Here is a 26,211-nt window from a genome sequence, read left to right on the forward strand (position 1 = left end):
GTGTTGAAAATAATGCTCAACACTCAGTGTAATATGTATTATAAGGGTGTTGCTTATTAGAACTTATGAGTCTATTGAATGACACCAGTTTTAATTGACTTTGCCTGTCTTTGTATCTCTAAAGACCTGGCAATGTCTTTTTTTATTATAATAATTACTTTCTAAGTCTTTGCTTTCTTTTTTGAAGTTATAGTTCCCTGTGACTCTTGGGGCATACTATTCTGGTAAATGATAGTTTTAACAACTATTTTTACTATATTTTCTTCTGCTTAACTGGGTTCTAGTGCTTCGGCATATTAATTTACCTTGTTTGTTAATACTCATTTTATAATTGCTTGAACATATAACAAACTGAGACTAGTGACAGAATGATCTGCTTGGGCATATACAGCTCTGCATTGCTTGTGCCACATTGAATTGAAAAGGTGCATTAATCAACTGTGCTTTATGGTCTGTTGCCTTGCTGCTTAATCACTTGACTTATGGCCCTTTTGACAAAGGATATGTCAGCTTCTTATATTGTAATTATGTTTTTCAACTGCTGGAATGAATCATGTTCTTGAACAATTGAAAATTGCAAAGTATGAAAGAAAACACAATTTGTTTCTATTTTTAAAATATGTCTCCAGTAATATAATTTTTTCAAAAGAAAAAGGTATGTTTTGAAATGAACAACAAATCCTATGAAAATGAACTTTTTATTAACAACAGTTCATTCATACATATAATTTGTTTTTATCAGATACATTCTTCCAACCCCCTCCCTCCTCATGCATGCAGTTCCTCTCACTTTTTCCCACTGTTTCCCCCTCCCAACTTCATATACTTTTATTTTACTTTTAAAAAACAAAAAGCAAAACCAAAAAACCCACTGAGTCTACTTAGTGCTGCTTCTATGTGTATGGTTGTGAGTTAGCCACTAAAGCAAGGTAAGAGTATGGTAAAGAATCTTTATAATGACTTAAGCTGCTAAAGGAATGGGATGTATGAAAACAGTTGTCCACAAAGACTCTACAGATCATCTTTTAGGTCTTTTAGTCAATTTTCCCTGTAGTGTTTTCTAATTATTAACAGGTTAGTGCTTAAACTTTTTTATATATTAAGAACTAGTAGTTTGCCTGTTCTTAATTACATACTTTCACTTTTGCATTACAATATGTTTTATTTCTTAGTAGTATTTGTTTATAGATGGAGGAAATATGTTCAAGGATTATATAATTGGCTCTTACTTGAAGTACTAGGCATTCCTAAATCACCTTTTTAAAAGACCAGATTTCAGTTCTAATAGCTGTCGTTTACCAGTACTGTCCTATTCGTGGTTTCTACTGCTGGACTAAAATCACCATCTACAAAAACTACTTGGGGAAGAAAGGGCTAATTTCCATTTATAGTTCCACAGCACAGTGTATCACTAAGGGAAGTCAAGCAGGAAGGCAGTAAGCTGGAAGCAGGAGCTGATGCAGAGGCCATTGAGGAATGCTGTTTACTGGCTTGCTCAGCATGCATTCTTAGTGGACCTAGAACCAGGAGCCCACAGTGGAACTACTCACAATGGGTTGAGCCATCTCACATCAATCACCAATTAAGAATATGCAGTCAGGCCAATCTTGTGGAGACATTTTCTCAATTGCAATTCTTTTTCAAAGTAACTCTACACCTGGGTTAAGTTGATGTAAAACTAAAGAGCAAAAGTACTGTCTCTTCATCAGTAGTTGGGGTGTATTTGTGCATGCATGCATGCATGCATGTGTGTATCTGTGTGTGTCTCCTTATCCATGTTCATGGGTGGGGATGGATAGTTGCCTTGAAGAAGATATCAAAAGATGGAAAGATCTTCCATGCTAATGGATCAGTAGGATTAACATAGTAAAATGGACATCTTATCAAAAGCAATCTACAAATTCAATGCAATTACCATCAAAATGGCAGAACAATTTTGGTTTTGGTTTCTCTGTGTAGCCTTTGCTGACCTGGAACTCATTCTGTAGACCAGGCTGGCCTCGAACTCAGAGATCTGCCTTCCTCTGCCCAGCTACCAACACAATCTTTACAGACTTTAAAAGATCAACCCTAAAGTTCACAGGGAAAAACAAAAACCCAGAATAGCTAAAAATAATCCTATACAATTAAAGAACTTCTAGAGATAATATCCATCCCTGATTTTAAGCTATACCACAGAGCAATAGTAATAAAAACAGCATGTACTGGCATAGAAATAGACTGGTTGATCAATACAATCAAATTGAAGACCCAGAAACAAACCCACACACCTACAGACACTTGATTTTTGACTCAGGAGCCAAAACAATAAAATGGAAAAAGAAAATATCTTCAATAAATAGTGCTGCTTTAACTGGATGTCTACATGAAGAAAAATGCAAATAGAGCCATATTTGTCACCCTGCACAAAACTTAAGTTTAAGTGGATCAAAGACCACAACATAAAATCAGAGACACTAAATCTGATATAAAAGAAAGTGGGGAAAACCTTGAACTCATTGGTACAGGAGACACCTTCCTGAATAGAACACCAGTAGCTCAGTCTCTAAGATCAGCAATTAATAAATGGGCACTCTGCAACTGAAAAGTATATGTGAGGCAAATGACACTGTCAACAGAACAAAAGTATTGCAGGCATGAGAATTCAAGTCATAGAGGATTTGCTTGACAAAGTTCCAGAGACCTCCAACTGTCCATCACTAGACATTCAGAACAGCTGTTGTGGGTTTGCTTGACAAAGTTCCAAAGATGATCTGCTGATCACCACTGCCCCCAAATGTTATGTGTGGTCCAGGTGTAGTGTTTAGAACTCAGCTATTTCTCCTAAAACTGTTTTTTCTCTTTATTTCTCAGCCCCAAGGAAAATCATACAGGGAAAACCTTTTCCCACAGAGATTGTTAAAAGAGGTCATCTGGCCAAAGGCTTGAGACAATGATAGAGATTTTTGTTCTGACTGTCAGCACCCAAGCAAAAACTGCATGCAAGAAAGTTAAGACCTAGATATAACAGTACCTAGCTAGATACTGTTACCTGTAGAAATGTTTCCTTAGAATCTGCTTTGAAAGCAATAGAAGGTGGGCTTGGAATGCCATGCTTTGTAGGTATTTTTGCAATAGAGGACCCCTTGCCAGTTAGCCTAGATTTGGATAGCATACCTGTTGGTCTGGGACTGGAAGTAGGTCAAGTTTTTTCTTTAGAGAATATCTAACTCAAGCTATGTTGCTATGACCACATTGGCTTTAGCCTAAGGAAATTTATGATTAAACTTCCCTGTGTATTGTTTAAAAGAAAACAAGCAGGTTATGCTGACTGTTGTTTGGAAATTAATTGATTTTTGTTGTATGCGTTGTTGTAGGTTACAGAACTTTTTGTACTTCCTTGTTATTCTGCTGAGTTTTTGATTGCCCTAGTGATTGTAAAGATGGAAAAAATCATGATGTAACCTGAGATGAAAAAAATTTGGTCTTCATTCCAATACAACTCTGGGGTTGGCCCAAGGAGAAAAGGGGAAAGCAAATAACAGACATGAGAGAGTAAGCTAGAGTGAGATGGAACAGCAAGAGAGATGGAGAGATGGGGAATGGCAAGAGAGGTAGGTAAATTGGTAACAGCAAACAAGAAGATAGTTAGACAGTAGGTGAGCAAGGAGTCAGAGAGACAGCAAGTGAGACGGAGACAGACAGGGAGCCAGAAGAAACGTTTTCCTGGGCTTTAAGGCCTTCGGCTTGTACCACATATGCCTGAGTCTCTTAGTATTTCTTTTTCCTCCTTGCCTCAACCTCTCCTCAACAACTTGTTCCTTTAGCTATTTGTTCAACCAACGGTTGGGTTCCCTCAACCAGGAGTTCACCGCCTGCTCAATCCTCCCTACCGAGGATCCGCCTCTCTTCTCTCCTCTTCACAGTTCCTGGAGCTGGTCTTGATGAGCAGCATAAAAGGGTAGCCTACAGACTGGGAAAAAATTGTCACCAACCTTACCTCTGACAAAGGGCTAGTATCCAAAATATAAAGAACCCCAAAAAATTACACACCAACAAACCAAATAATCTAATTAAAAATGGAGTACAGAACTAAACAGAGAATTTTCGACAAAGGAATCTCTAATAGCCAAGAAGCACTTAAAGGAATGCTTGATGTCCTTAGTCATCAAGGAAATGCAAATCAAAACAACTCTGTGATTCCTTCTTACACCCATCAAAATGGCTAAGATCGGAAACTCAAGTGACAGCACATGCTGGCGAGGATGTGGAGAAAGAGGAATACTCCTCCGTTGCTGGTGGGAGTGCAAATTTGTACAACCACTTTGGAAATCAATCTGGTACTTTCTTGGAAAATTGGGAACAGATCTACCTGAAGACTCACCATAGCACTCCTAAGGGTGTACCCAAAAGATGCTCTACCGTACAACAAGGACACTTGCTCAATTATGTTCATGGTGGCATTATTCATAATAGCCAGAAACTGGAATCAAGCCAGATGTCCCTCCACTGAAAATGTATAAAGGAACTGTGGTACATTTACACAATGGAATACCACCCAGCTATTAAAAAGAAGGAAATCATAAAAAGGATGGAACTACAAAAGATCATCCTGAGTGAGTTATCCCACATCCAGAAAGACACACATGGTATATAATCACTTATAAGCCAATTTTAGCCATATAATACAGGATGAACCTAATACAATTCACACACCCAAAGAAGATAAGTAACAAGGCGGACCCAAGAGATGTCTTTTTTAAATCTTAGATTAAATCTTTGTAAATCTCACTCAGAACGGAAAATACGGTAGACAGCAGAAGAAGTTGAGAAGAAGGAATAAGGTAGGAGGGAGAGAGAGTGTAGAGAAATGAGCATGGAGATCATACCTAGGAAGAGCAGGGGCGGGAGGACAGAAGGACTACGGAGAGATGAGAAACTGGGCAGGAGCATCTCTGAGACAAGCTGGAGAACTAAGATATGGTAGGCTTCTGGGAGAATGGGGTCATGGAGACTGAAGAGAACCTTCTAACTAGACAGGACTCCTAGTGGAGGGAGGGAAACACCAACCTACCCACAAGAACTTCAACCCCAAACTTACACCTCCTACAAGTTGTATAGTGATAAAGATAGAACAGAGATTAAAGCAATATCCAACCAATGCCTGGCCCAACCTGAGACCCACCCCATTGGGTAGAGCCAACCTCTGACACTGTTAACAATACTCTGCTGTTCCTTTAGGTAGGAGCCTAGCATAGCTGTCCTCTGAGAAGCTCGACCCAGCAGCTAATCCAAACAGATGCTGAGATTACAGCCAACTATTAAGCAAAACCTAGGGAGTCTTGTGGAAAAATGGAGGGAAGGATAGAAGTACCTAGAGAAGACAGGACTCTATAAGAAGGCCAACAGAGCCAACTAACCCAGGGCCCAGAAGGGCTTGCTGAGACTGAAGCCCTAACTAAAGACCATGCATAAAGTGGACCTTGGCCTTCCACACAGATAGGCACTTCATGTGGGTCAGACTGTTTCTCACATGGATTCTGCTGCCTGCTGTTTGTTCACTTCCTCCTGGCAGGGCTGTTTTGCCAGGCCACAGGGTAGAACATGCACTCAGTCATGATATAACTTGATTGGGGAGGGATACTCCCCTTTTCTGATGAGTAGGGGATGGGGGATAAGGCAGAGAGAGAGGGGGGGGCTACAATTAAGATTAAAGTTGAATAAATTACTTTAAAAAAAAAAAGAAAAATTGTCATCAATATAAGTATGGTGTTAGAACCCATAGCACAGGATATGGTAGTTGAGCCAACAGTTCAATTAATATTATATAAATGTATGGCTTTGGTATATAATCATGTCTTTAGGAGGGCTATTTTCTAAACTCTGCTATTGTTACTGACTTTATATTAACTGGGAAAAAATTTGAAACTTAAAAATTAAGGAATGTTTTGAAATTGTAATGAAAAGTATTTAAATGTGTCTATAAGAAATTTTATTGTCCTTCTCCTCCTCTGGGCTGCCTCTTCTGTCTTTTGTAACAGAAGATGCTCATAATCTTACTGCAACTTGATGTGACAAGGCTGGTTGACACCCATGGGAGGGTTCTCCTTTTCTGACTAGAATGGAGGGTGTGAGGAGGATCTAGGGAGGAAAGACTGGGAGAAGAGAAGGGAGGAGAAAATGAAGTCCGGATGCAAAGTAAATTAGTTAATTGAAAGTGATAATTAATTGTGAAATCAAGAGTTTCAAACTGGTTTAGCAACCTAGGCCTCTATTCTAGAAAATTGAAACTGAAGTAACAAGCCTGAAACTATCAAGTCGTCTGTAACTTGGAATGGGAATGCTATCATCCTATCTCAAGTATTCAATACTTTCTTTCACTTTCCTTCATACATTTAAAATGCATCCTGTATTGTTTCTTTACTGAAAACCAAATACTTGTAATCTGATGTTGCCTAGTCTACAAATCACTGTCTTATTAAATAAACATTTTTAGAATTTTAATATTAAAAAAAAAGAAATTTTATTGTATATTTCTTAATCATAGGCTCAATAAGCTTCCTAGTACATTATTAACTAAGTAGTAACTTTGTTAATTCTGTATTAGTATTTCACAGGTAACCCTTTTAAAGTATATCAGCTAGCTAGCATCCCTAAATATCACACACACATTTATTCAAATATATAATGCAGTTGTATGTATCTATATGCATTTAATGAATGCCTGGTATATCTTATCATGATACCTACTTAATTGGCATTAAGGAATATGTAGGTTTAGAAAACATATAAACTAATCCATTAATTTTTGAGCATTGAACTTTAGACTTTACAACTTGACTTGCAGATAAGGCATTTGATTTGTGGTGTAGCCTAGTAATTACTAGCCTCAATCCCTAAGTCAGAACTACCCGACACTGAATATCACCTCAAAGCACTTAAAAGCCAGTTAACTTTGAGTAGATTACTTCACTGTAACACTCAGTATTCTGAAAAGTTGATGATAGTGGTATCTTTCTAATATGGTAATTAGGGAAATTAGTAATTATAGATCAGTGAGAATTCTGTATTCTCTGGAATTACAGCTAAATCTCTTGGAAGGACATTTAATTCATATTAGGAAGTACTGAGTATGGTGGTTCATTTCAGTTTTTACGTGCGTTAGGCAAATTAGATTTCTAGGTGTATGATAAGTATTGTATTTTGCATTGAAGTAGCTTATTTTGGAATTTGTATTTACAAGAAGTTGCAAGAGCCAAGAAGAGGGTTTGTGCAGTAAGCAAGCGATGTGCGATAAGGAATGTGCATTGCTGGTTTGTAATTCAGAGAAAAGGTGTTTGTTTTGAGAGGAAGCAATGGATTTGAGGTATAGTTCCTCTGTTTTTAATGAATATTCTGTCACGTTGTTGCCACCCAATTGCTTCAGTAAATCTGTTTGTTCACTGATTTATTTATTAAAATAACATTAAGTACCTTGAAAGAGTAATAACAAGAATTTCTGAAAAAACTAATTGGTAATTTTCTTTTGACACTTGTAATTTTTCAAACCATTAAAGGCTTCTATGCTAAGATGTAATGTGGCTATTAAAGATAAACTGAAAAACATGCGCGGTACCTAGGAGTGAACGTTCACCTTAAAAGTTATAGATCAATACAGTTCCCCGATTCTTATAATTTGATGACTTGATAACTTATTCTGAACATGTGACCTAGTGAAACTTGAAGGTATTTCAGGAAGCTGTCTTATCTATAGAGTTAGATAGAAGCTCTTTAAAAAGAGAAAATGCCAACGGGGGGCATAGCTCAGTGGTATTATGCTTGACTGATATACATATATGCCTAAGTTCAAGCCCCAGTACTGGGAAAATAGAAAGAATAAAACTTAAAATCCTGAAATTGTACTATATATAATACCACAAGGTTGGATGCATAGTGTCACAGAAGATGTGTGTTTTCCCTTCCCTGTAGTATTGAATTTGACCGGGATTGTGACTATTTTGCAATTGCTGGGGTTACAAAGAAGATTAAAGTCTATGAATATGGCACAGTCATCCAGGATGCAGTGGATATTCATTACCCTGAGAATGAAATGACCTGCAATTCCAAAATCAGGTATTTCTCTTCTTTTCTTGAACAAAGTAGTAGGTATATAGCTGTCTGTGTTAGTGATAAATATGAAATTAGTGTCCTTTTCCCATGAGACTCCTTACTCATTCAGAATGCATGTCTGTTGTATATAAAGGATGCCTTGTTGGTTGAAAGCAGAACAATATTTCCTTGTAGGTGTTTGCTTTCTTTCTGTGGGAATTATCATTTGCTGTTGTCTGTGAATAGTATCTGAACATCAGAAGCAATCCCTATACTATGTACATGTCTCTAAATATTGCAGTTGTTTCTAGTTTTAAGATTTATTTTTCCACACAGATGTTGTTTTTCATCAAAAGAACAGTATTTAGTTTAATTCAATAAGGATTATAATTCATAGCAGTGCTGAACTGACTGATATGTTCCACAGGAATGTCAGGAATTCCAAGATCTGCCCTTTTTTTTTTTTTTTTAATTATTTTTTATTCCTTTCTTTTCTATTCCCTTTCCTTTTTTATTCCACCTCCCCCTGCCCACTTCTCTACCCTCAAAGAAGAAAAAAAGATTTCCCTGTTCTTGAGCACCTGATTGCTAGTGTAGGTTCGAAAAGAAATCAGTCATCCTTGTAGCTTTCTTACCTTGAGAGAAATACACATACACAATTTGAGTATCCTCTATCTCAAATGCTTGGTACCAGGAGTGTTCTGGTCTGCCTCCCCCCCCCCACCGTCCCCCCTTCCCTTCATCTGTGTGTATTGTAAGATATCTTAAATAGAAGATTTGAACCTAAGCGTACACCTCACTTAGCATGGATGTGCATCTTCACATACTTTAGTATGAAACAATGCTTGTGTACGTTTGGCTAGCAGACTTGCTATTTTAAATGTTTTGGATTTTGTACTAAAGATGTCGACTCCAAAGTATATGTGTTATATGTGTGTTTTAATGATATTAGTAACAAACTATTGTTATATTCTTTATTTCCTAATTTTTGCATAATAGTATGTAAGCCTGCCCAATTATCAGTGGCACCATACTTGAGAATCTATTATAGTCCATCTCTTAAGTAGAGAATGTATTGTAGAAAGAATTATTAAATACTTATGTTTTAGGCATTGTCTGAAGTGCTTTAGTAGCTGTCTGTGATGGTTATTGTTATTGCCCCATTTATAGCTGAAGGACGCTAAAACTAAAAGCAAATAGCTTGCCTGAGATGATCTAGCTGGAGTCTGTGCTCTTAACCCCTTTATACTTAGTTGTATCATGGGGCCATTACAGTAATATCTATCAGTTGTATAAAGTTGTTCTTTAAAGCATCACAGTAATAAACCCAGCAGAATACTTGGTTCATTTTAAATATTCATAATCATTGTCATCACCAGGAAAACGTAATAATAACTGTGCTACTGCTTCCTCTGTTGTGACATGTGTTAATACCGTAAAGTATATGCCATAAAGCACATTTCAGTAAATAGCCAAAATTGCTCAAGGCCAAAACCTACAGAGCCAAAGGACCAGTACCTAAGCACAACTAACAAAGGTGTTCAGTTTGTTTTCACCAGTCATGAAATACACTAAGTTAACCAGAGCCACAGCTATTAATTGATGGATCTTGAATTAGAGTCCAGGCTTTTATGAATCCATAATGGGAAACTGAGTATAGTTTAAAATTCAAATAATCGCCTTCCAATTTCTCAAATTTGCCATAAATACAATAAAGAGTAAAAGTCATTCTTGAATGTTTGTTACTTGTTCTTCTTAGTGCCTTGTTCAGCAATACACACATTTGAATCTGCACGATTCAAACATGCATGTGTCTCAACAATAGTTTACCGCTTTAGACGCAGACTTTTAGAGAATAGCTACAATCATAAATGTTAAGACTTTGAAATTATTTGGTGATTTTAGTTGGAATTTCAATCATAAGTTATATTGGTCAAGACCTTTAGAATATAAACACTGAAATCCAACTCAAACTCATTTATTTAGCTTAATATGATTTAGCACAACGGAATATCAGGACTCAACAGTCCTTTGTATCTGTCGTTCTGCTGTAACAGTCTTTGAGCCACCTGGGCCTTCATCGTTGTCTTTAATAGTTATGTCTTCACATGTAACAGAGGTGATAGCAGCTCTCAGCTTGGACCTATCATACACTTTGTGATCAGAGTACAAAGTGCTTAGCTTTAGCCCTTGATAGCGTACTTCCAGTCTGAAAGTCTAGATATTATTAACATCTCCTTCTGGATGGTTGTGAACTGATATAAACCATTTTCATGAGTGGTCCTCTTCCTGAACACACTGGAATTCATTTTGCCCCGTTGTTACTTACTTACATCTTTTAGTTTTAGCTTTTTCTTTCTTTCAGCTGTATCAGTTGGAGTAGTTACCATAAGAACCTGTTAGCCAGCAGTGATTATGAAGGCACTGTTATACTATGGGATGGATTCACAGGACAGAGGTCAAAGGTCTATCAGGTAAATATAGATACTGACTGTTAAAACAATTATATATTTTTGTTTTCTTAACAATTTAAGATATGCATGTGCTTTATAATTAAATGGGGCTGGAGAGATGGCTCAGAGGTTAAGAACACTGCCTGCTCTTCCAAAGGTCCTGAGTTCAGTTCCCAGCAACCACATGATGGCTCACAACCATCTGTAATGAGACCTGGTGTACTCTTCTGGCCTGCAGGTGTTACATGAAGGCAGAACACTGTGTACTAAATAAATAAATCTTAAAAAAAAAAATTTCAACCACTGCTTAGTATTTTTATACAAATAACTGTGATATGCTTTTCCAAAGGATTTCTCATACTTTAATTTTAGAATGTATTAAATACCTTTACAGAAACTTTAATTTAGTGAATGTCTTTCCTCCAGTGTTCTTGCTTTTTATTTGATTGTAGTCTGTTTCACCATCCCAAATCAATAAATTGTTCCTTTCTTTTTTTCTTCTATATCAAGGAGCATGAAAAGAGGTGTTGGAGTGTTGACTTTAATCTGATGGATCCTAAACTTTTGGCCTCAGGTTCTGATGATGCAAAAGGTACTATTCTTGTTTGTGCTGAGAGGATTGCACTCCCCTGAACTCCTCCTAAGGGCTGCTATGCAAATTATTTATTGAAACTCATGTCAGTTCTTTGTGAATCAGAAAAATAATTTAAGCAAGAAATCAGTTTTTCCTTATGAGTGAAGGAAAAATTAATACACTGTATCTTCATAATATTAATGTTTTTGTATTTATGCGACGTAGTTCTAACTGAATTGTTGGCAACTTCCTAAAAATACTTTAATTTCTTTACATGTGTTTGAGTATGTAGGTGTCTATACACCTCTCATGGAGTGAGTATGCATGTAAGTATGCAGAAGCCTGAAGAGGGTGTTAGATCCCTCACTTGGAATTTCAAGCATTAGTGGTATACTAACATGGGCACCGTCCACTCCTCATGACTATGTAGCAAGCACTGTTAACCCTTGCTGTCATCTTTTAACTAACTCTTTTTAGTAAACCTTATTCCCTGAAGCATTTAGAAATTTCTACATTTGAGATTTCATTAAATGTTTGTATATTCTAAAGCCTTATGGTGTTGTAATATTTCCAAGGCAAGTTTGTATATTATCTTTTTCTGACTTTATTGCCCTTTTCTACTTTTCTTCTTTGTCAATCTTTACTATTTGCTATTTTCTGCCATTTTCCCTATCCTGTTACAGCAGAGTTATTATGAACAGATTACCTTACTTTTAAAATTAAGTATACTAATATTTTTTGAATGTGTGTTTGTGACTCTTGATAATAAATATCAATTAAACTCAGGTTTATAAGCAGATTCAAATGGACCATCTAAAAGTTTTAGGTGGAAATAAAAATTACGTGCTTTAGAAATTGTTACCTAAATCTACAGTGCTTTGTTGAAAATATGATAATGGTGAATATTTTGTGCTTTAACAGAATTATTTATGAAACTTGAGAGTAGAAAATGCTGTATTCCAGTTTCTAAATTATGCTGTTATAAATGTCTGTATATCCTAATAAACCAAAGTACATCTTTACATTCATTTTCATCTTGGATATTCATTTTTTTTGCTTAAATTGGACAAAATTCCGTGTGTCTGTGATACTTCTCAGTGGAAAAATTGGAGACCTTTTGCAGAATCCCGTCCTGTGTGGGCTTCTGAGTTAGTATAGCAAGTCTCTCTCTACTGTAATTCCAAGTCCGGAGGATGTGGTTCCTTCGAGCCTCCACATGTATATACATACATGTATACCCACATGTATATACATACATGTATACCACATACCCATATAGTCATATAAATCTTTGAAAATTATTTTTAAATAGAGTAACCTTAATTTTCTTTTCCCTGCTCTCATTCTTTTGCTTGTGTAGCTTCCAGATTAGTGGCTAAGTAATAACCCAGCACTGGAGCCTTTATTTCATATCTTATGCTTGTCCTTCACTCTTCTTATATATATAAATGTCTTTTGAATATCTTGGGTAATATTACTGTCTATATGAGTAAATGTGCAAATATATATCCATTTAATTTTTTTTTTTTTATTCTCAGGAGTGAAATTGCTCTACCATATGGAGATCTGTAGTTACTTTTTTCTGAAACTGTCACCATATTTTCCATAGAACGTGTACTATTTAGGATCTGAATGGTTACAATGCCTCAGTGTTCTGTTTCCTCTACATCCTTGTCAACAGTTCTATTTCTTTACCCTTTTAGTCTTGATTTGCCTACTTACCTACCCTCCTCACTGCATCCTTCTCTTCCCTTTCCTTTATTACCACCACTCATTTTTCTTTTTTTTTTTTTTTTCTTTCTTAATTCATTCCTTTGCCTACCTGCCTATCTCCTGCCTTGTATTTTTGTTAATATATATAAATACTTAATATTTGAAAGGAGTATAAGGCATAAGGGGCCATTCACTGTAGCTTTTCTTTTAGTTTCTCTACTGTTCATTAATACTGAACATCCTGATTTTTAATGTGTGTGTCAGCTATTCAGCTATCTTTGTTGAAGTATATGCCCCTCCTTTTTTAAAATCAACATTCTCATTTTTCTTTCTGTGTTTTTGCTTGAAGTGACAGTTATCTTTACAATCTAAGTATTGACCCAGCTATGTTTTTTGACTATGGGTTACCTTTTTATACATTTGATAGAATTTGGTACTTTTAAAATTATTATTATTGTTACAAAACAGTTTGTTTTCCCTTCTGTTGTATATTTCTTTAGCTTATTTGAAAAAATCACTGCCAAGTTCATTATTATGAGGCTTTTCTTCATTTTCTTTTGTGAGTTTTGTAGTAAGTCTAGTAACATTTACACCTTTGATCCATTTTAATTTGTATGTGTTTTAAGGGTACAACTTTGTTTTTACACACAATATCCTGAATTTCTAATTTCTCTGACTAAAAAGATTATTCTTTCACCATTGAATACTCTAGGAATTTATTTTATTTTAACAAAAATAATTTCACTGTACGTTCATGGGTTTAGCCCTTGTCTTTTTTTTTCTTAATTTATTATAATTTATTCAGATTACATCCTGGTTGTTATCCCCTCGATTGTATCTTCCCATTCCCTCCCACTTCCATCTTTTGACCTATTCCCCGCCCCTAGACTTCTGACAGAAGGGGACTTCCTCCCCTACCATATGGCCACAGCCTATCAGGTCTCATCTGGATAGCCTGCTTCTCCTTCCGCTAAGTGCCACCAGGCCTCCCCACCAAGGGCAAGTGATCAAATCGGGGAACCAGAGTTCATGTCAGAGGCAGTCCCCACTGTCCCCCCAATGGAGAATGAGCTGTCCATTGGCTATATCTGAACAGGCCATCTAGGTTTTCGCATGCGTTATCCTTGGTGCAACTGTTAGTGCAGGCTCCCTTGCGTCCAGATCCAGTGGTATTGATGGTCTCCTTGTGGGTCTCTTGAACCCTCTGGTCCTTTCATCACCCCGTCCTTCCATACCACTCTCAGTGCTCTACCCAGAGACTCTGAGATTTCATCTTACACCTACTAGAATGGCTAACATCAAAAATTCAAGTGACAATACATGTTGGCGAGGATATGGAGAAAGGGGAACATTCCTCCATTGCTGGTGGGAGTTCAAACTTGTACAGCCACTTCAGAAATCAGTTTGGCGCTTTCTTAGAAAATCGGTAGTAGTGCTACCACAAGACCCCGCCATACTATTCCTGGGCATATACCCAAAAGATGCTCCACCATACAACAAAGACATTTGCTCAACTATGTTCTTAGCAACTCTATTCATAATAGCCAGAATCTGGAAACAGCCTAGATGTTCCTCAACAAAAGAATGGATTAAGAAACTGTGGTACATTTACCCAATGGGATACTTACTACTCAGCTATTAAAAACAAGGAAATATTGAAATGTGCAGACAAAGGGATGGAACTAGAAATGATCATCGTGTGTGAGGTAACCGAGATCCAGAAAGGCACACATGGTATATACTCACTTATAAGTGGATATTGGCCCAACATAGATGTCCTCTGAGACTCCACCCAGCAGGGGATTGGGCCCTTGTCTTTTTATTGTATACCAGTGTTTATGTATTTCTTTATTCCAGTACGACATCATTTTGATAATCGTAGTGCTGTTTTGAAATCAGAAGTATGAGACTTCCATCTTTGATACTTTTCAAGATCCTTTTGCCGGTATGGTGTCCATTGACAGTGTGTGTGTGTTTGCGTGTGTGTGTGTGTGTGTGTGTGTGTGTGTGTGTGTGTGTGTGTGTGTGTCTATTTCTATTTCTGTAAAAACACTTCATTGGGTTATTCATAGGGACTCTGTTCAGACTTCATTGATTTTTGTTCATTAATATTTCTTTCTGTATTGCTATGTAATCATTTTCATCCTCTTTAAGTTCGTGTCTCTGACTTGAGACCTTCAATCTTTGTTTTATGCATACAGTTTGATTTAAGCACAGCTGTAGCTAATCTTGAAATTTCAAATATTAACATTTGTTTTTAGTTGCAGCTTCTATGGTTTGTTTTTGAATGCCTTCTGTAGCTATAGATAGTTTTAAAATGTGTTTTAAATAGTTCAGACTTAAACATGTCTGAAAACTTACAACAATGTAAGAATAAAACATTTTATATAGATTTAATTCCTTTACGTTTGTTTTAACTCACTTAGTGGTTCAGTTTATGAACTTCCTTGGTAACTATTTCAAGGCATTGAGAAGACTCATTCCTTTGGCTCCTATAGAGAACACAGTAAGTGTTGTTTAGGGCACACTTGGTAGTATTGTTCTGGTTCTCCATATCCCATGGGTTTTCTTTTCTTGGTTTCCTTATTTTATCGGTTATGAGGTAGAAACGTGGAAGCTTAGTTTATTTATATGTTCTATGTAATATTTTTCTTTTTTTTTTTCTTGCAAACTATATAAAGGTAGATATAATAATAAATCTTAGGAGTGACACAGCATGGTCTCTGGGGGTCTTAGTTTAGTGGCCAAAAGCTCATTTCAGTTTCCAGTTTCAGGGACTATACCAACTCTGACCTCCCTGGACACCTGTACTAACATGTATGCATGTGTGTGCATTCACGCGCGTGCGCGCACACACACACACACACACTCTCTCTCACACACACACTTTAAAAATAAATATGAACAAAGAAGTAGATGGATTGATGGGTGAAAATGAAGATACGTCACATTTAATTACTCTAAGAAATAACTACAACTGCTAAAAAGAATTTTTTTTTCTTTCCACTTCTTAGTAATAATAAGTCAATGAATTGCCTGTGGTAAAAGTTGGTGCTAACTTCGTTGTGTGAAAACTCTCATCTCTCTTTGAAGTCCCACATATGCCAATACACTGCCATATTTGACCAGGAGTAGTTTGTCAATGACTCTGTAAGAGACTATCAAGCACTCTTGAGGTACGTGCTTTGTCAGTCCCTATGCATGTTAGGGCAGAAGCTCGAGAAATCAAGAGTACATGAGATTGAATGGTTCTGCTTGGTTACTTAAAAAACAAAAACTCACACGTTATATTCAGAGTCAGTATTAAAACATAATTAAGGGGTGAGAGAGATGACTCAACAACTAAGAGTCCTTGCTTGTGCTGCAGAGGGCTTTGTTTGGTTCTCAGCACCCACATGACAATTCAGAACCATCCTTAACTCTACTTCCAGGGGATATGACAGCCTCTTCTATTCTCCACAGGCTCCTGTGTGCATTTCGTGTACATATATACACTCAGACTCGTGCATAAAATTACACATAATTTAATAAAAAAAATTTTTAATTGAATTGAGTCCTCCTGATAGAAAAAGTCAACATCCTCATTTAGTTTGAAACTGTCATAAGGGCATAAACCAACTGAAGGTTGGTACATGTTGGTGTGTTGTTCCCCCCCTTTTAATACATAATAACACACACACACACACACATTTTCTCTGTGTATCCTTGATTGTACTGGAACTCACTTTTTAGTAGACCAGGCTAGTCTTGAACTCAGAGATACACCTGTTACTTCCTCCCAAGTACTGGGATTAAAAGCATATACCACAACCCCACCCCACCCCACCCACCCCACCCCATCCCATCCCATCCCATCCCCTAGCCATAGTGTCATTCTTTATGCCTGTTAGTAGTCTTCTGAGAACTACTTACTCCATTAAATATTCATAAATCAGAAACCTTTTCTTTATAATTCTATTTCTATTAATAGTGCCTTTCCATTTTCTTTTATAAGCCTTATATACTATTTTCTTGTAGTTATTTTTATTCAGATTGGATGATTCCTACTTTATCTTCAAGTTTACTGACTCCTTTGTCTAGCTCCATTTTTCTAAAATCTTTCTTAGATAATCTTCACAGTAAATTTTTTATTATGCTTTATAACAAGATATTACTGGGGGAAACAAGATATTTGTGAATTACATGGGAACTTTTTGACCCTCATCTATGATCCCCTTATTTTGCCAATACCATGTCATTGATTTTTATCTTTTCTGTGAAGGTTCAGATAGTGAATATTGTAAGCTAGGAGAACAATGAAATATCTGCTGTAACATTCCCCTCTACTGCTGCAGAGAAAAGTAGCTGTGAAAAATGTTCATCAAGAGTGTGAACCTCTTCTAGTGCTCACAGAAACCCTGGATTATTTTCCAAATAATTCATATATCTCTTATGGGTTCTTTTCATGATAGTTTTGGTAGACAGCATTGTCACTTTTATTCATGACTTTTTTCTGTTTTATAAATATAAAGTGTATTTGTTTTTTTAAATATCATTTGAAAAACAGAATGATCAGCTCAAATATTACAGATTACTAGATAATAACCTTCATTCTGTAGGGTAATTGCATTTAAAAGTTTTAATTATTTTCAGTTGAGCTGAAGAATCAGATGATACTAGAGGAAAACCATCCCTTTACCTAGTAACATTAAAGAAAGAAAACTTGTATAGAATACTTAACCATAACTTGTTTCTCTCCTAACACCAACTAGATAGAATTCATAATGAATTTGTTTTTGTCCTCCTTCGTTGCTATATGATTTTTCCAGCAGTTCTTTTTATATTCCCTATTAGATGCAAAGGAGAGCATATGTAAATAAATATAGAATGTTTTGTTTGACTTAATTGCTTTGGATCTTCACCTTGAAGAGGAAAACTGTCTTTTTAAATTAATTTTTTATTAATTCTTTTAAGAATTTTGTACAATGCGTTTTAGCTATATTCACTCCCCTCTCTTCTTTGATATATACCTCACTTCCTTACTCATCCAACTTTGTGTCTTCTTTTTCTTTTTCCACATTAAGTCCCAACTTATGCTGTGTGTGTTTGTGTTTGTGTGTGTGTGTGTGTGTGTGTGTGTGTGTGTGTGTGCGCATTCATAGATAAGCTCCTTTCACTGGAGTTTAGTCTGCCTACCAGTGGCAATCCTTGTATTAAACAAAACTGACTCTCACTCTCTCAGCAGCTCTCAATTGCCAATAACTCTTACTGTAGGGGTGGGCCATCTTGTCCACCTCCCTTCTCCATGCTGGTATGCACAGGGCTTGCGAGTTCACATGTGCAGCTTCCTGCACTGTGTCCCCAGTTGTGTGTGCAGGACACTTTTCTTGTAATCATTCACCCACTCTGTCTCTTGCAGTCTTTCTACTCCCTCCTCTTTAAGCCTTTTGAGGAAAGAATACAGTATAAATGTTTCATTTAGGGTTGAATATTCTGATGGTTCTGTTCTCTGCACCTTGCCTTGGACTTCTTATAACTGAGTTGCTTCATTTCTGATTTCTACATGTGGCCTTCCTCTCTTTGTATCTCGGTCTACCAGTCTACATCCTGTGTCAGTTCGGCTTCATCTTGATGTCAGTACTATGTGCCCAGTTTCCAAAGATAGCACCATTCACAAGTATCAGGTTAGGAGCCTGTATATCTTTTAGAGAGGCACACTTCAATTGACACACCCATTCACTTAACAGGGATTCTGAAAACTATTGTAGGTCTTACTTTTCTAAGTTGTATCTATAGTCAAGTTGATCCTTGGAGTTTTTTTGTTTTTGTTTTACTTTTATTTTATATCTGTTGATACTTTGCCTGCATGAAAGTGTACCACATGCACACAGTGCCCATAGAGGCCAGAAGAGGGTGTAAGATTCTCTGTAACTGGAGTTACAGGCTATGGTGAGCTACTACCATGTTGGTGCTGGGAATTGAAGCTGGTTCCTATGGAAGAGTGGCTAGTGTTGTTAACTTCTGAGCCATCTCATCAGCCCTAAGTTGATCTTTACAGTAGTTTTAATTTTAGTTATCTGCCTAGTTTACGCAGTTACTGAATTTTTTAAGTATCTTATATAATGAAAATTATAATCATGGTAATTATTACTGTGACTTACCTCAATGATGTTAATAATTGTATATATAATTATATATGTTAGAGTAATGCTAATAATTATGATGACATTTTAAATCTAGGTGCACTTTGTGCGTCTTTTTTTATCTTTTTGAGACAGTTTTTCTCTGTGTATTCTTGGCTGTTCTGGACTCACTTTGTAGACCTTACCTGCTTCTGCCTCTCTGAGTGCTGGGATTACAGTCATGTGCCACCATGCCCACCTACCTGGTGTACTTTTGATTTGACTATCATTCTGTTAGTACAGGGTCAGTTCTGTGCTTCCTTATATTTGTTACTAGCATGGATATATTATAAAGGGTTTTAGTGATGATTTTCAAGATTGTGGAATTATAGTCATTGCTCTGTATACATTTGTTGGCTTCCTAGACAGTAACTCCACCAAAGTTCACGTTTACTGTAATCTATAAGTGTGGTACTTCTTTAACTGATCATAAAGGCATAAAATATGTTACCATGTGGTGTTTTAAAATATGTGCAATTTACCTATCTCCTTATACATTTATTATTTTATTTTAGTGAAAATACTCAGAATCCCTTCTAGTCTTTGAAATACACAATATGAAATTTTAGTTCTTTCTGACTATAACCTAATACCTACTGATAAGCCCTTTCTATGTTCTTAATACCTGCCCAATGCTGATCATGATTCTACTCCTAATTTTCATGAGATTAACTTTTTCATTTCCAAATGCCATACTTGGCTCTTTGTGTCTAGCTTTTTTTTCGTCTAAGAAAGTCTGGAGATATATTTATACACTCATGTATATATCCCACAATTTTGACCCATTCATCAGTTGATGAACACATAGTTTATTTCTATATCTAGGTCATTATAAATAGTTATGTAGTAATTATGTGAGTGCAGGTGTCTTGGAAAACATATTTTACCTTTTTTTGGATATGCCTGATAGTTGGACTACTGCATCATGATACCCCCTTTCTCCACTGCTAGAGTACAAATAGTTTCCATTTGCATTTCTCTGATCATGGATGCTGAGCTTTTTTGTGTGTATCTGTTTCCCATTTGTATCTGTTTTCTTCAGAGATGTCTTTACAATGATTGCCTATTTAAAAAACTTTTTTTTTTCTTCTGTTGAAGCAAACCCAGGTCCTCTAGAAATACAGAGGCCACTGACTAAGTTCACTGGCCTATGATAAAGGAATTTTTAAGTTGAAGGTTATAAAATGAGTATACAGAAATCATAACATTGTTATATACTAATAACAAATTATCTGAAGTAGAAAGCAAAGAACTAATGCCATAATAACTGTAAAAAGTTTACATGTGTTACCAGACATTTGTCCACTGACTGAGGTAGCTCCCCTCTTACTAGAATAGAACACAAAACACAACTCAGCTTTTAAAACCCTCTCAGTGAACGCACGCCTTCAATCCTAGCACGCGGGAGGCGGAGGCAGGCAGATCTGAGTGTGAGGGCTAGAGAGGGAGTTCTAGGAGAGCTAAGACCACACAGAAACCCTATCTCAGAAAACAAAACAAAACAAAAAATAGATTTTTCAAGCTTACTTAATTTGGTAACAAATAATTTTACTCATTATATATATTAATTATCATATCTATTTTCAAGAAGTCCTCTTTATTTGGGATCCTTTTTAGTTACTCCTATTTAAAGGCAACTTTGTCAATAATCTGTAAAGGTCCTAAAGTTTTCTATGCTTTCAACCCCAAATTCATGTTTGAATCACTTGAGAAGTTTTGTTTTAAACAAAAGTAAAAACAAAATCGTCATCATGTGGCTACCATCTGAGATTAGTTCCTGGACCAGACATTGAAACAGATTAAAATATGAATAAAGATGGATAGTAAATGCCCCGGCCCCCACACACATTTATTCTAATGTTCGGACAGGATGGCAAATTGTGTCCTCTGTTTTGTGCATTATATTTACTCTTGTATATTTTCATTGTTTAAAAATGTTTGCTCTCATGGTTTTGTAAAATAACAGCTCAACTTTTTTTGTTGTTTTGTTTTGTTTTTGTTTGGTTTGGTTTGGTTTTTCAAGACAGGGTTTCTCTTTGTAGCCTTGGCTGTCCTAGACTCACTTTATAGACCAGGCTGGCCTCGAACTCACAGCAGTCCACCTGCTTCTGCCTCCTGAGTGCTGGGATTAAAGGCGTGCGCCACCATGCCCGGCAACAGTTTAACTTTGTGCTTCAGATCACATCTGCTGTATTTTGGTTCCAAATTAATCATAAATTCTAGTGTATTTCACTAGAATAGACTATAACTTTAAAATATAGCCATGAGTTTTTCATATTCTAATATTTATATCTGTTTAAACCACAGAACTAAAATTTACATTAAATTTTAAATAATTGTGAAATTATTTATCGGAAGCTAGTATTTATGAATATCTTTAATTTTTCATAATTTTAAAAGCTTTATACATGTACAAATGAAATATATCTGTTCTCCTATTTTCCCCTTCCAACTACCACCATATGCCCTATTGTTTTTTGGTTTTTTTCTCGGGTTGGGGGCATTGTTTTTGTTTTGTTTGTTTGAGATAGAGGTCACAGAGATCTTCTTGCTGCCTCTGCCTCCTAAGCACTAGGGCTAGAGGCACGCGCTACCACATCCCCTGCTTTTCTGATAAGTCTAGCTGGAACTGCATGAGTATTGATAGATGGTAAGCCATACACTGGAGCATGGGAGACTTGCCTATACCAATAAATGATTCTTCCTCTCGCTACATCTATCCACTTTCAGCTGCTCCTCCTTATGCAATGGGAGTGAATGTCTTACCTGTGCCAGAATATTGGCTAGTCGAATTTGATTTGGGTTTTGTGTTGGTAACATGATTGTGAGACCATGCCATGTCCAGAAGTCAGCATTTCATAAATAACCCCTTCCCATCTTTTGGCTCTTATGTTTTTTTCCTCCTCCGAGATGTTCCCTGAGCCTTAGTCATGGTGTGGAGGTCGAGGGTTGTTATATATGTCCCACTTGATGGTGAGCACTGATTCTCTCATTCTTGTGTTTGACCAGATGCATAGCTATGTGTCTTTCTGTTGACTACTTTCCAGTGTAAAGAAGTTGCTTCTTTGACAGAGGTTGAGAGCAGCCCAGCTCTATCCCCATTGAGAGTTTAGAAATGTTTTAGGAGATGTGTGATGTTTTTCAGAATGTGTGTTCTTAACCTCACTATAAAATATTGAGATTAGTACATGTATAATGGACCCACTATCTAGCTCCAGAATGCTGTTTTGTACCTTTGTCTTATGGGTCCTTGTTTCCTATCTTTGTGAAATCACTTTTTCATATCTGTTGAATTTTAACACTGGAAGTAAGCTCTCAAATTCCTGTACTGTTCTAGTATCATTCAGTTTTAATTTTGTTGTTATTGTTGCTAATAAAATGCTTCATTTGCCACAAAAAGATATATGAGTAATACTTGCCAAGTTACAGAAACATTTGCTCAGTGTATTCTTTTATTTTATCACCATTTCCTTAGTGAAGCTGTGGTCTACCAATTTAGACAACTCCGTGGCAAGCATTGAGGCAAAGGCTAATGTGTGCTGTGTGAAATTCAGCCCCTCCTCCAGGTACCATTTGGCTTTTGGCTGTGCAGGTAAGAAATAAAAGTAGATTCATATTCTCTCGATGTTTTTATTTTCATGCCTAGAAGTTCATTTGAAAATAAATTAACTACCTTTGTGATCTTAAATTTTCTTTTCATTATTAAGTTACTGTTATACTAACTTGTGTTATTCTGTCACATATATTTAATACATAGAGATGGGCTTGTTTATTTTTGTTGATTGTTAAATGTTTGTATTCATTTTTCTTAGAGACTAACAGAATATTAAATATTATTAAACAGCTGTACTGTAAAGGATTGGGAATTTTTTTAAAGACTTTTCATTCCTTTGACTTTATTCATTTCCTGGTATGAATAAAACATGTAGGTGGAATGAACATGCCAATAATTTATCATGGGAGAACATGCTTATGTAGTATTTTCTTTTTAAAGATAGGTATTCTAGTCTTAGCAGTGAACTGTTGGAAGTATCTTTCAGTCCTGTTCTACACTTGTACTGTCACATTACTAGTGTGGGCCAAGAGTTGAAGAATAAGTCCTGTGCTGGCCTACTCTTATTATGTGTGTGTGTGTTTTTTATCTTTTTCTCTTCCTGAACACTTAAAAAGTAAATGCTTGTATTTTAACATGTGAGAGTTTTTTGATATTTTTCCTAATGCCTTGTTTTTTTTTAAAGAAAGTTGGCACTGTGTACTGATCACAGTAACATTTAAAAAGGAAAGCATGTTTAACCTTGCCGTTACTAGTGCTGCTGTTTTCATATATCTTTCTTTCCTCGTTATTTACTCATTTTTTCCATTACCCAGAAACATAATCTTGAATAAGTTGGCTAACTTCTCTCCCAAGTTATCTCTAACTTTTGCCTGGTATTAACCAGTAGATTCTCGTATTGATGCTTAATGTGTACACGCTTAATATACACATCTTCAAATATTTTTCCCTGCTATAAATTCTCATTGTTTTTCTTACCTAATTTTCTTGTTTGCTTTTCTATGTAAGCTTTAATGTTCATATTTTTCCAAATCAGCAAAATTATTATATTATAAAAATTAACAATAGTTAGAATTAAAATGTTTAATAGTTCTGGGAGCATTATTATTGGTGTTGTATGTTTCCCCATAGAATTCCATGCAGTGTATTTCTTCCAATGAAACCTTATTTCATTACTAGTATTGAACCCATATTCACACACCAGATTTCTCTACAATTCTTACTTTTCTTTTAGCTATTTGCCATGTTTATTATCTTAGTATTTTATGGGTTTTCAATGTGTAAGTCCTCTTTTAGTTCTCTTATGAATATAACTATTTTATGTTGGAGTGTGTGTTCTGTTAGGATACAGAAATGCAGCTAAATTTTATAAATCAATTTTATATTTATCCCTTCTAATTTTCAAAATTGTAGTTATTGTATATTTCTTGGGATTTTTATCTATATAAAATTGTTTGATATACATAGAACAAATTATGAATGCCTGTGTGTGTGTGTGTGTGTGTGTGTGTGTGTAATTACCTAGAAGATAAAGCATAATGTTGACTGGGGTCATAATAGAAAGTAGAAAAAAAATGGCCACTTACCATATGGTCAGTATCATTCATTTACAGTTTGGTATAATGTTTACTATTGAAATAAAAAATTTTGAGAATGACAAAAAGATACATCCAGAAGAGGTAAAAATTAACAGCTGACTTAGAGATTACAAGTATATGAGACTAAGAAATTAGCAGAGCCGTCACATATCTAAAAGTATGTGCTTCCAGAATTAGACTCTTAGTCAAAATACCTTTTTGAATGAAATAAAACGAAACATTCAAAGAGAAAAAAGTATATTCTGAAGCCCAGTGTGCGTTACCATTGCCCTGGCACACTGAGTTGCCTCACATACCATGTTATGATATAATTGCAGTTCTGTGACATGTTATAAACACAAAACAAAAGAAAAATATAAGGCATTTTCAACTACATAGGTGGAAATATAATACTGTAGAGCTACAGACAATTGAGAAAATACATGCTGTTGTGTTCAGATGTTGTTTTATGGCATTTAAGTTTTTAGGCTTGGTGAGATGGAATGGTCTGTTAAGTCAATACACTCCAAAGTATTTTTCTTGGTTACAGGCTTGTTAGGTCAGACACAGGTGAGCAGTGATTGGTTTTTAAGGCAGTTAGAAATAGCCCAAGAAAGGTTGTTTATGAATTTACAGCACCTGAGCCCTGCTTTTTGTCAGGGTTTATTATCACAACAACATTAAGCAAACTAATAAAAGAAGCCCTAAACAATGGAAGCTTGTGCTATATTAGTGAACTGTGACTGTGATAGTTAATATGCCAGAGGTGTTAGGTCTCTGCAGACTGATCTGCATATGTTTTCCAGAAATTCAAAAAAAAAAAAAAAAAAAAAAAAAAAAAGGTTCTTTGTAGACATTATATACTTTAAGTTTTTAATGAAAACTAGTTTTTAGAAAAAAAGAAAAAGTCCACCCACCTCCCTCCCTCCCTTGAGTCTTACTATGGAGATAAGGTGAATTAATAATAAAACACTGTGGTATTGGAATCAAAAGCACAAAGATCAACTAAATAGAATACATCTTCATGTAGAAGACACCCACGGAAGCTTCGTGTCATGTATCCCAAAATTGGAAACAGCACAAATAGCCCCCGTGGATAGACTGAGCCATAATATTCATACCACTGTAGTTTGAGCTATCAGTAAGTGGGAGAGGGTAGGCCATGTAAAAATGGCCTCAATTTTTTTCCTGTCATGATGCAATATTCGTCTTGTCAAAAGCAACTTCATGAGGGAAAGACTCTGGTTCAGTCCAACTAACCCAGCATCTGCAGTGTTAAACCGGAGATCTTCATCAAATTCTTGTGTTAAGACTTAGTCGCTTAAAGTGGTTATTAGGTCATAGTTTGGTTACATGTGCCTCTCCCCCCCCCCCCCCGTCCCTTTCATCTTTTTAGACAGTACCTAGTATCTCAGCTTAGTTTTGAACTTGCTGTGTAGCTGAGAATTCCACTAAGCTTTATTGTCCAAGGGCTGGGATCCCAGGCATGTGGTACCATACCAAGTTTTTGTTGACCTTGAAATTAAAACCTAGATTTTGTGTTTTATTAGGAAGGTATCGTACCAACTAAGAATGCCACTAAGCTCCTATGCCTTTAAAGCTTCCTGTCTTATAGGCAGTCACCTGGGAGCAGAGCCTCTGGGCATGCCTGTGTAAGATTACCGTGATTGCATTAATTGATGTGAGGAGACCCATCTTGACTATGGGAAGGACTATTCCTTGGCAGGATCCTGTGTTGTTTATGTGGAGAAAGCACACATTACCATATATGATTTTGTTGCTCTTTGCTTCCTGGATATGCATGCAATGGGAGCAGCTCCTTCCAGCTCCTGCCACTGTCCTGGTGGGATGGGGTTACACTATGGATAAAGCTTCCCTGAGGATTCTACTGCCCAGTGTATATAGATGTATTCTCTTCTGCTGATCCTAGTGGTGCCTGCTGCTGGTTTGTTGCATGTGGCATTTATTATGTTGAAGTATGGTTTTTCTCTGCCTTCTTTATTCAGTTTTATCATAAAGACCTGTTGAATTTTATCAAATACTATATGTGCATATGTTGAAACAACCAAGGTTTTTGTCCTTCATTCTGTTGAGTATCAGTTTCATTGATCTG

At 36.2% G+C, this 26,211-nt stretch overlaps 1 protein-coding gene across 6 annotated transcripts in view; it reads left to right on the top strand.

Moving 5' to 3' along the window:
- Cop1 (COP1 E3 ubiquitin ligase) overlaps window positions 1–26,211 on the top strand; it is a 118,217-nt gene that overhangs the window by 71,209 nt on the left and 20,797 nt on the right. For all 6 annotated transcript variants that reach the window (XM_051147652.1, XM_051147651.1, XM_051147654.1 and 3 more), the window contains 4 exons: window positions 7,948–8,091; window positions 10,433–10,541; window positions 11,031–11,112; window positions 22,444–22,560. In XM_051147652.1, the coding sequence (XP_051003609.1) occupies window positions 7,948–8,091; window positions 10,433–10,541; window positions 11,031–11,112; window positions 22,444–22,560 (452 nt within the window). The remainder of the gene's footprint in view (window positions 1–7,947; window positions 8,092–10,432; window positions 10,542–11,030; window positions 11,113–22,443; window positions 22,561–26,211) is intronic.

Source organism: Acomys russatus, chromosome 6 (assembly GCF_903995435.1).
Source record: "Acomys russatus chromosome 6, mAcoRus1.1, whole genome shotgun sequence".
Taxonomy (NCBI): Eukaryota; Metazoa; Chordata; class Mammalia; order Rodentia; family Muridae; genus Acomys; species Acomys russatus.